The 11,821-nt window shown below is 43.6% G+C and overlaps 1 protein-coding gene across 1 annotated transcript; it reads right to left on the minus strand.

The window, feature by feature from the left end:
* Window positions 1-3,715: 3,715 nt before the first annotated feature.
* On the minus strand, window positions 3,716-8,940 carry LOC109862177. Its single transcript, XM_020442136.1, has 3 exons — window positions 8,785-8,940; window positions 6,757-8,373; window positions 3,716-3,808 (listed from the first exon to the last, which is right to left on the minus strand). The coding sequence occupies exons 1-3, from the start codon at window positions 8,938-8,940 to the stop codon at window positions 3,716-3,718; spliced, it is 1,866 nt and encodes a 621-aa protein (XP_020297725.1).
* Window positions 8,941-11,821: the final 2,881 nt, after the last annotated feature.

The following is an 11,821-nucleotide window of genomic DNA, read 5'->3' on the forward strand; positions in this document are numbered from 1 at the left end:
CTATGTATACTTTACCGCATGAACAAGGTATTTTGTACACTCCTGGTGTGTCTAATGGCGGTCTTTTGTCTTTTGGATTGTTAAGAATCTGTCCTATTTTATTCGGTGGTTTGTAGACCGTTTGTATGTTGTGTTTGTTCAGAATTCTGCCAATCTTATCTGTGACACCCTTTATGTATGGGAGGTAAGTGGTTCGTTTCTTTAAATGTGTTGTTTGTTCTGGTGCTGGTGTATTTTGAGAGGTGGTAGAGGGTTTATTTTGATGTTTTTTTTTAATTATTTTGTTTATTTGTTGCAGTGTGTAGCCATTTTGTTGTAGAGTGTTTTTTAATTTTTTGAGTTCGTTTTGAATGCTGTTTTTGTCGCATATAGTAAATGCTCTATAGATCATGCAGCTGTGATTTGTTTTTAGAATTGGTTATTGTAGGTGAAATAGGTAGTGGTCAGGCAATGTTGTACCAATGATATAAGGTCGGATGATAGTTAACCTGAAGATTTAATTATGTTAATAATCTTTAGGTCAACTATCATCCGACCTTATATCATTGGTAGAACATTGCCTGACCACTACCTATTTCACCTACAATAACCAATTCTATAAACAAATCACAGGTGCAGCTATGGGATCACCGATATCTCCAATCATAGCAAACATATTTATGGAACACTTCGATTCCCAGGCCATCATAAAAGTCCCACTAAAGCCACAAACATGGTACCGGTACGTAGATGACACCTTTGTCATTTGGCAACATGGAGAGAGAAAACTCTATAACTTTTTAGATTTTTTCAATAAACAACACCCAAACATTACCTTCACATTAGAAACAGAACAACATGGTAAACTTCCATTTTTAGATGTTCTGATCACAAGAAAACCAGACGGCTCTTTAGGCCACCAAATCTATAGAAAACCTACCCACACCAATCGATATTTACACGCGGCATCACATCATCACCCAGCCCAAAAACAAGCTGTGATAAACTTGTTGATCTATAAAGCATTTACTATATGCGACAAAAACAGCATTCAAAACAAACTCAAAGAATTAAAAAACACTCTACAACAAAATGGCTACACACTGCAACAAATAAACAAAGTAATTAAAAAACATCAAAACAAACCCTCTACCACCTCTCAAAATACACCAGCACCAGAACAAACAACAAACTTAAAGAAACGAACCACTTACCTCCCATACATAAAGGGTGTCACAGATAAGATTGGCAGAATTCTGAACAAACACAACATACAAACGGTCTACAAACCACCGAATAAAATAGGACAGATTCTTAACAATCCAAAAGACAAAAGACCGCCATTAGACACACCAGGAGTGTACAAAATACCTTGTTCATGTGGTAAAGTATACATAGATGAAACTGGTAGAATGATAAGTACACGACTAAAAGAACATCAGTCGGCAGTACGTCTAAAACATTACTCACAATCGGCATTAGCAGAACACTATTTGGAAACTGGTCACAAAATTACGTTTGACCAAACCCAAGTACTAAACAAAACTAGGGCTTATTTCCCTAGAAAATATACAGAATCTCTGGAGATATACGAACATTCAAACAATCTCAATAGAGACAATGGACATATGACTAGTTCACTATGGCATTCCATCTTGCCATAACCCCATCCTCCCCTTCTTCTTACCATTCCACCCCTCCTCCACCACACCCCTTCTACTTCAATCTAGCNCTATAAAAAGGGACACCTGATCAAGAGCATCTCAGTATCAGGCTGCTCTTCAAACTCTGATGAAGTGAGCTGTAATGTTCACGAAACGTCGGTATAAAAATGACACTAACGCGGTTCAAACCCGAAAAAACATCTTTGTATGTTAATACTAATCTTATTTGTAAAAGAATTTAATAAAATATCATTTCAAGTGTAATGCATGATGGTGATTAGTTTTAATAAGTTTTATTTTTCATGGAGTTATAAGTACATAGTGTGTCTTGTTTGAAGACAGCATGTGCTCTTGCTTAAATAATTGAAATTTTTCCGAAATGTTTTTACAAACGACATAACAAATAAGATAAGGATAGTGTTTTCGAGCAACGATTACATAGAGATGTTCTTACAATTAAACTTTGTACACATGTATAGATAACTACATAAACGTAAAAATTTTTAGTAGCGGCCTAAAACCGATTTTAAAGAGTGAAACACTTATCATGTATAACACGGTTTTGCGTTTTTCTCGATGTATCTCGAAAAGTATTAAAGACATTAAAAAATGTTTTATACAAAAGTTTTATGATAAGAACACCTATATTTACCTACATTAATAGAATTGTTTAAAAACTTTTGTTGTATACATACATTTGTTAAACAATTTTTTTAAAATTAAAAAAGTAGTTTTTAAAGATTTTATTAATATAAATAGTTTAAAAGCAAATTAAATCTGATTGGCCAAATATCACAGTTCAAACGTTCTGATTAGTCAAACAGTAAAAACCATTATTTCAGTCAGTCTGGTCTGTAGAATCAGTATCCAGTCGTTTTTAGTTACAAAATCACTTTAGAAATGCCGCGTAAAAAACGTTCAATCAGCCTAATAATAAGTATTTAGATTGGTCAAAGGTTTTATCCGTTGTTATATCCGTGGATATATCCGTAGATATATTAAGTATTGTCGGTAATCTTTAAAATTATCCTACTTATTCTAACCTACCTGTACACACACACACACACATTAGCCCTACTCTCAAGGACCTCCGTTTCCGCCGCATTTCCTTTCTTCCATTTCTCTCTAATTTTCCATTCACTCCCCCTCATTTATTCTCCCTTTTCTCTCTTCTTCACTCTTTCCCATTCATTTTCATTCATTCTCATTCATTCTCGTTCATTCTCATTTCTCTCTCACATTCATTCTTTCCTTCACCATTCCTTTTCCTGCTTACTTTTCTCCACTCCTCTATTCTTCTTAACCTGATTTCCTCTTCTTTCCTCCCCTTAATACCTCTTCTATCCTTTCTTCCCAATCACCAACCGCCCCCCATCTCCCACATTCTTCCCATACATGCTTTCATATCTCCTCCTCCATCTACACACTCTACACCTTTTTTTTCCTCTTCTTTCCAATATTTTCCTCCCTTCATCTTATTTTCCAACCTATATCTTGCCATCCTTTGCCACCTGGTCTCTCCCCGGTCTTTTTTCAGATATCCCGGTATACCCTCTGTTCTTATACTTTTATAACATTCATTATACCTAGACTTTCCTATCTTTTCCTATCTTTCCTCCCTTTGCATTCTCCTTTCATTTTCTATTAGTTTTTTTGTGCCATTCCCGCTCTTCCCTCTCTATCCCTTCCCTACTCACCTATTTCTATCCCTCTTGTCTTATAAAATTCTATCCTTCTTTTCTCCCACTCTGATAGTTCCTTCCTTCCTAATGCTCTTTTCTTCATCTTCTCCCAACATCTCCTTGTAATTTCACTTCCTTCCCCCCTTTCCAACCTTTCTTCAAATTTCCACGCTCTTCTTCCTGTCTTTCCTTTCATCATTTTTTTTTTTTATCTCTTTCCTCACCATGTACCCCGGCGTCCTCCAATCTACCCCCAGGACCCATTTTATAAATCTTTCCTGTAATTTCTCTACATTTTCCCATTTTTTCTATCCCCACACTTCGACTTCATATCTCATCACCGACCAGACTAGCGTATCAAACAACCAAATCCTTCTCTTCTTGTCCTTTTCAAATCTCCTTTTCCCTATCCTCCACACTTGTCGCATTACCGCCGCCGCTCTTCTTACTCTGTCCCTCACCTGTGCCTCCGTATCTCCATTCCTTTAGAATATATATCCCAGATATTTAAATGTCTTAACTTCTATACTCGCCTCGCTCTTCCACCACCATTCTCTCTTCTTTTCCCTTCCTCCCCTCTTTCTAAATCTTATCACCTTCGATTTTTATACATTTTCTTCTTATCCCTTGTCACTTATATACCTTTCAAAACCTATCGTCATATTTCCCATTCCTTCCTCATTTTCCGCTAACAAAACAATATCATTGGCATAAGCCAATGAATATATCTTCCCTCTTTTTAGTTTCACTCCCCCCCCCCAACCTCCCTTTTTTAACTTTTCCTCCAAGTCCGACAACATTATGTTGAATAAAATCAGACTCAGAGGACAACTTTGCCTAACTCCCCTACCTGTCCAGAATTCCTTCTCTATTTCTCCTACTGCCCTTACCCTAATTCTCGTTTTCCTACATAAGTTCCTACATCGTCTCACCAGCCTTTTCCTGACTCCTCTTTTCCTTATCATTTTTAACAATATTTCTATAATCACCGAATCAAACGCCGCCCTCCGGTCCACAAAAAAAGCTATCAACTTCTCTCCCTTTTTTCCCAAATTTCTATTAGCCAAATAATGTAAAGCATATATATTGTCCATCGTTCCCCTTCCCTTCCTGAACGCTGCCTGGTTCTCCGGTACTATTTTCTTTCCCTCTACTTCCTCTCTTATTCTTTCCGCTAGTATTTCCGCATATATTGTGTAAAACGCTGACCAGCGTTATCCCTCTGTATTCCTCTACTTTACTTTCCTGCCCCTTCTTAAGCACCGGTACTATTACTCGCTCACTCCATTTATCCACCCACTCCTCTCCTCTCCATACTCTCTGACACAACTCACCTATCCTACCTACTCTACCCATTCCTTCAATTTCTCCCTTCTATAGTTCTACACTTCCAACGGAATTCCATCTCCACCCACCGCTTTCCCATCCTTCATCTTTTTAGTGCTTTCTCTATTTTCTGCTTATTTATGTCTTCCTCTTCATCTTTCCCCACCTTTCTTCTCTCCCTCTGCACCACCTTCCATTTTACACCTCCAAGTTGTTTCTTAAAATATTCCTCTCACTCCTCTAGTTCTATACCGTTATTGTTTCCTTTATACTTTCTTCTTTCTTTATTTACTATTTCCCACACTTGACTTTCCGTCTTTGCTTTCATCACTATCTCCTCCCACTTCTCAGTCTTTTCTTTTTTTTCTTTTTGCACAATTCCTTGTATCTCTTTTTTTCTTCTCTATATCTTTCCCTAATTTCCTTGCCTCTTTTCCATCTCCTCAACTCTTTTTTTACTTTTTTCTTCTCTTATACTCTTCATCCCACTAACCTCTTTTCTTCTCTTCTTCTCCTCCCCTCCGCCCTCCACACACTTTTTCTATCTTTTTCTTTATCTCTTCCCACTCCTTATCAATCCTTTTTTTACCTGTTCTTTTTTCTTGTATCTCCTTTGCAATTTCTCCCTTTTCTCCATTGTCCAAATTATCTTCATGTTTTTTCCTTCTCTCTTTTCTTGCTTTCCCTTCTTCCAATTATTTTTTTTGATATATATCACCACTGGGTGGTGATCCAAATCTATTTTATCTACCACTTCCAGTTTCTCTATCTCCTTCTTTGACACCGGAACGCCCATCACATAATCAATCACTGTTTCCCCTCTTTCACCTGTATATGTTTATTCTCCTTCTTCATCTCTTTAATATTTCCATTCCAGATTGTCCGTCCCAACTCTCCAATTTCCTTCAACAGCCTCCTTCCCTCCGCATTAATCTTCTTATCTTTTGACTTTTTTTCCTTCCTCTCCCTCCTCTTCTTGTCCCTTTATCTCTCCTCCTTCCTCTTCTGTCTTGGCATTAAAGTCACCTCCTACTATTACTCTTTCCTCTTTTCCTTCCATCCAATTCCGTAATTCTCCCATCTTTTTCTCTACCCCTTCGTTCACATAAACTCCTATTATTCTCCATCACCTATCCTTTAATCTCACTTTCTTTGTCATTAACTCTTCTATATCCACTTCTTCTCTTTCTTCTTCTATTTCTATTCCTTTTTTTTTTTTTTACGCAGGGGAAATGCGTTTACGCACACCCTGACCCAGACTAGATGTGGGCCAGGGTAGTGTGGGACTCATCCCACCAGAGCGCACCCCGGTGGGAAATACCCACTAAAACCCCTGCGGTGTTCACCTTCAGCCCATATAGGGCTGCCCCGGTACCGCTTTTAGCACAACCCAGAAGCAGCCCAGCAGGCATGGGGACTTACGCCCCCCTAACCTTTGGGTGGAGGAGTGAGGCTCCTCCACGATCGGGGGAGGGGGGACACAACCTCTCCTCCGCCATCTGCAGGCCGAGTGCAATGAGGGAAAAACCCCTCTCGGCCCCAAATCAAACGCCGGAGCGGACTTAACGCCTTGATACTGACCTCCCTCTTGTCTCAAAAATCACGAGACAAAAGGAAGGTCCTCCCTCCGCACTACGCCCAGTAACCGCTGAGTTGGGCCCCAGCTAGAGCCCAAAACAATGGGGACCGGGCTTCCACTAATCACCGCCTGGACTCCAAAAGAGAGGCCAGGCGCTCCCTACTATTATATCTGGTGCTAAACGCACCAGATATACGGAGGAGCGGCTACCCGGATCTTTTCGATTACATCGGAACTGGGGAGATCCGCATCCTCCCTACCTTCACCGGGGTTTATTAATGGGCACGGAAGCCCCCCGACCGATGGCCGAGCATCGGGCTCCACCCATTCGGTGGGAGGACTCCCGGCCCGACTCCTCACAAAGGGGACACCCCTCATCCTCTGTGCAGCCGGCCGCTCTGTGCCCCGGCCGACCACAGTGATCACAAAGATTACTGCGGTCGACCTGGCTGGATCACAGAGCCCTGCAGTGCCCAGGCTGGAAACACCTGTAGCACTGCAGGGGGCGGGGGCGGAGTGCACGCACCTTCGCCACTACCCATCCCACCGGCAATCTGCCTGCTCTAATTGCCTTGGCCGCCGCCTCAGCTGGGCAGCGAACCAAGGCGATTCCACCTACGGGCTGAGAGCGACGCAGGGATACTACCCTAACGCCACTCCCGCCACCGAATTCTGCCACGAACTCTTTGGAGAGGTCGTCCTCCGTGGTGAACTCGTCCAATCCCGAAACTAATATCTCCACGTTTCGGGATGGACAAGCCACACTGACTCCTTCGGGGAGAGCCTCTTTTAACTTGGTGGCGAGGAAATCCGCCTTGGATTTGCGGTCCTCCCCTCCAAGCTCCAACAACAAGTGCCCCTCCAGGGTCCGACGGACCCTGGAGACGCCCACCGACCTAGGGTCTACCTTATTCCTCGCGTCTCGAAGGACTTGGGCATACGACATGCTCTCCCCCTCAGGACGCAAGGTGACCGCCTCAGTACGCGGGAGTACCCCGCGAGGCGGCCGCTGGCTTGACGAAGGTGGAGTCAAAGGAGGGGAAGACTCCCCTCGACCGACACCAACGGCCGTCCCCCCACCCTTCGTAGGCGCCTTGGTGGCCTTTACCTCCTGCTTCTTCTCCTTCTTCTTCTTCTTCTTCTTTCTTTTCTTCCTTGGCTCCTTTTCCTCCGTCTGTGCCCTGACAGGAACAGGCGGGAGAATCGGAGATTTCCTACTAACAGGTGGGGGCCGTCTCGGGAGCCCCCGCTCCAAAAGTTTTTGGAGCTCCCCCAAGACGGTGCATCGCACCACCCTCTCAATCTCCTCTAGCCTGGAGGGAGGAATCTGACTCCTCCCCCTGACTGGAGTGGAGCATGTAGCTTCTTCCGGCCTCGGCATGGAGACGTCAGCGATGGCACGCACCGACGTCTCCATGCTCTCGTGAAGCGCGTGAAGCGACCGGGAAGCCTCATTATGGACCTCCTCAATCGCCGCACGCGCCCCCGCAACACCCTTCTTAATTTCCTTTAGGTCAGCGAGGCAGGAGGTATTACCCTCATCAAGATCCTCGCTGACCTGGAGGATGGCCTCCGTAATTTGTCGCTCAGAGGCAACCTGCCCCCGAGCGACTTTTTCCACTACACTGGCCACATTGGTGACACCCCTCTGGATGTCGTCCATCGTCTCACGGAGAGGGGTGAATCGGGCTTGGAGCTCAAGAAGACCCGAAACAATCTTGTCTCGAAGCTCCCTTGGCCTGCCCGCTTTCTCCTCCCTGGACATTTTGGAGCGACGACAAAGTCGCTCCCAAGGCTCGTCCAGGGAGTTGCTCACATGGTCGAAGAGGGCGCCGATGCCCATCGTAACAAAGGAGCAATCGGCCACCCCCAAATCCTCTTGAAGAGCCGACTCCAGGCTCTTGTCAGCCTTCCTCTTTTCTTTGTACTGCTCAGCTACGGCGGTAGCAGATTGTTCAGAGGGGCCCGCCGTCAACCTCTCCTTCTGCCCTTCGTTGGATAACGACGCGGCGAGAGCAGGGACAGTACTCCCACCGTGCCGTCCTCTGAGTGTCCGATCACTCTGGGGCGGTAAATCTTTGCTTGTCTTGCTATCCATCATATTTTTTTCCTTATTTGGTTTTACATCGGTGTTTTCCTTTACCTAGATCGGTTGGTAAACAAAACCTAACGAGCCCAATTTGCCCGGGGGTTAGAGTGCTTTAAAGGCGGCACTCACTCGCCTTTGACGTGGATACTTCATCAGGTTTAATGGAGCACTTTATAAGCCGCTCCTTTCCTACAAGAGCGACCACCCCCCCTCAGTATCCACCGCTGTTTGTCCGCGACTGCTTATTCCCCCCAAAGGGGTTATTCGCAGCTAACCTTAATATTTAAGGCCGTTCCCTTATCCGCAACCCGGGGACGCGCTCGGTGGCAGTCAGCTCTGCCCTTGGAAGGCCGGGGCTGTCCCCCTGATCCCCAAACCGAGTTCTATTTCTATTCCTCTCTTAACTCACATTAAGATTCCTTCAATGGCTTTCCCTTTCTTATTCTTCCTTCTCGCCCATTGTACCTTCCATTTATATCCTCCCGGCAAGAACTTTCTAAATTTCTCCCACTCCTTTTTATCCACCCACGTTTCCATTAATATCATTATATCCCAAGTTCTCAGTCCTTCCCAGAAATCTTTATCCTTATTTTTCAGTCCTGGCACATTCCAAAACGCCATTTTATAATTTTTCCTCCTTCCGTTCTTCTCCCTTTTTTCTTCTTTTCCTTTACTTTTTTTCCCTTTTCCTTTTGGCCCGTCAACTATTCTCCCCCTCTCTTCCCCCTCCCTCCCTTTCTTTCTCCCATCTTCCTTCCTTCCCCTTTTCCCTATTCTTTTCAAAACCTTTTTTTCCTCACTCCACTTCTACCATTTCCCCTCAATTCTTCTCCTGTCCCCATCCACCCAAACATCTAGCCTTCTTCTCACTTCTCTTTCCTTCCATGTTAAATCTTCTTCTATCCAGATCTTCTTACCCTTTCAATTTCTTTTCTTTTCCCATATCATTCTCTTGTTTTTCTCTTTTTTACCTTTACCCACACCAACTCACCTCTATCTTTTCTCCCAACATTCAGCCTTTTCATGCTCTCCAACTTCACATCTGCTCCTATTTCCCTTAATAACTTTTCAACCCCCCATCTCCAATCCCCCTTCTTATTTTAGACTCTCTTTATTATAAAATTTTTCTTTCTCTTCTCCTCTCTCTCTTTTCCTTTTATACTCCTTTCCATCACCTTTACTCTCTCTTTTAAATTTTTCTCTATGCTTCCCTCTTTTTTCTCCATTTTCTTCTCTTTCTCTTTATACTCTTTCTTCTCTAATTTCTTCTCTAACTCCTTTATTCTTCTCTTCATCTTCTCTCCTTCTAATCTTAATCTTTCTTCCCTCTTTTTTCAATCTTCCATTTTCTTTTCCATCTTCTTGAATTTTTCTATATAATTTGTCATCTCTTTTCTTTCTAATATATCCCACATCTCTCTTTCCTTCCTCTCCTCACTATCCTTTCCACCGCTCCCTTCTCCTTCCTTATCCTCCTCCTTCCCGCTCTTCTTCTTCGGCGATACCTATATCCTTTTATTTTTTGTACATATTTCTTCTTCCTCTCTACCCTCTCTTCTCCATCATACTCCTGTTTCCTCTTAATCCACGTTTCTAGTGTCGAACTATCGCTCATCGCTTTTTCCTTTTTATATCCCTCCTTCATCTTTTCCATTTTGCTTTCCTTTTCTGTCATTCTCCCTAAGATTGATCACACTTATAATTCCCCAAGATTTCCTAGCACTATCCGCTTCCAGCACCTTCTACACCTCCCACACTCTTAAACCTACGGTTCCTTTACCCCTCTTCCTAAACCTATTTATATCTCTTTCGCTTCTCTAATCTTTACCTTCTTCCTTCGCCCTCACCTTCACCTACATTCTCTCACACTCCACTCTACACTCTCTACACACTGCTTTCACTCTTACTTCACCTTTTCTCCTCTATCACTCTCAAATGCCTCTCTAGCACAGCAGGTATCTCAGTTGTTGCACTTGCTCGTCAGAAACGGATGTCTCTAGTATTCTTTTAATACTTTTTTAATATTCTCACGGCAAAACGTGCATATAAAAGCCAAAGACGCTGGTCTCAACAAGCAAACAATCGCGGTACAGATACGGTACGCGCATAGATAAGGCACACCGCGCGACCGCGAGAACCGAGCGAGCGCGGAACCGTCGATCGCCAGAACCGTTGAACGACGGACTCCTGGGACAGTGCAGCGTCACCTCTTTTTAAAGAGTATAAAAACGCCGAAGCGACCGGCAGAAGCGCATTTAGATTCAGAACTTCAGGTAGTAAAGACCACTCTGTTTGAACTTATAATATTTTCGTGTAGTCGGACTTAAAATATTTCCGTGTAATCGTGAACCTGTACTTAAAATATTCTCGTAGAAGAACACGAGGCTTACAAATTAGCATGGTAAGAAACTTTAAGTCTATTTCATCTCTCTTAGTTCAAGAATGGGCGTGTAAACTTAATATACATACATTTATTATTAATATACATATACGCTGTGACGTGACAATTTTTGTGTCCGTCACAAGGATGCATTTCCGGCCAGAAGGATGCGGTGAGCTCGTTTTCCCACTATTTGAGGGAGAGCAGCTCATTAGATTGCGTAGCGCAGGCAAATGCGCTTACTTTGGTTTGCGATATCTTTGCGTAATGTGACATGCCGCTCAGCGGCTATTTTGTAAGTTATTTTCAGCGTGAAGAGAGCAACACACTGTACGTAACCGGCAGGTAGAGAAGATTGAAGGTAAGGAAAGATAAAGACAGACGGCACAGGGGCGTAAGGACACCAAAGACACGAGGCGCTTGGTCATGTCGGCAATAGACTAGAAAACGGAAGGCATTCCGACTATGCAAAAACCGGAGCGGAGCTCTCTGAGGAGTTATCGGTCCCATGGTGCAAGAAAATGGGCCTGAGTAATCTCATTTATAAAAGAAACTTAGGCATGACGGGCAGATACGGCCAGAAAAGGGCCCGCGTCGATGCGTTGCCGATGCGCACGTGGCCGCTGTCAATCATAGCGCCGCGAAGGGAAGAATATGATTGGCTCAATAAACAGAACGAAGAACGGCGCACGGAGAGAAGAGCAATTTCCGAAAGAACCAAATTCAGTATTGCGCGTACCGTCAACCCCGCTAGTTCATTGTCTCTCATGTATGTCGTGATGAAGTGTAAGACTGTGTGCCGGACAACATCCGAGAAGGACCTGTTAAGACGACCTTAAAAGGGAGAGCAGAACGGTTACCGATTTGTGGAGAATCGCCAACAAACGTAAGTGTGGTTGGTTCTCTTCCGCTTTCCTCTTGCGACTTATATTGTTCGTAAATCAAATCTCGACGAGCTACTCCGCAAGTTCAATATCGCGCAATATGTTGCCGAAAATATGGTGTATTGCGATTTGCGTAAGTAAATGATAGGTGGCTCCGGGTTGGTTAGCTCAGGGCAGGTCTCTCCGTACGGCCCAGGGGTGATCACTCGTACTCCGAGGGATAATTGAGCGGATGCGA

The sequence above is a fragment of the Pseudomyrmex gracilis genome, unplaced genomic scaffold (genome assembly GCF_002006095.1).
Source record: "Pseudomyrmex gracilis isolate BER0280 unplaced genomic scaffold, ASM200609v1 scaffold_1447, whole genome shotgun sequence".
NCBI lineage: Eukaryota > Metazoa > Arthropoda > Insecta > Hymenoptera > Formicidae > Pseudomyrmex > Pseudomyrmex gracilis.

Coding starts and splice junctions, on each gene's coding strand:
- LOC109862177 (XM_020442136.1), bottom strand. CDS start 8,940: ATGGCGTTTTGGAATGTGCCAGGACTGAAAAATAAGGATAAAGATTTC. Junction 8,374..8,784: donor CGGGAGGATATAAATGGAAG/GTACAATGGGCG, acceptor CAACCGATCTAG/GTAAAGGAAAACACCGATGT. Junction 3,809..6,756: donor TGGGATGGGTAGTGGCGAAG/GTGCGTGCACTC, acceptor TATATTCTAAAG/GAATGGAGATACGGAGGCAC.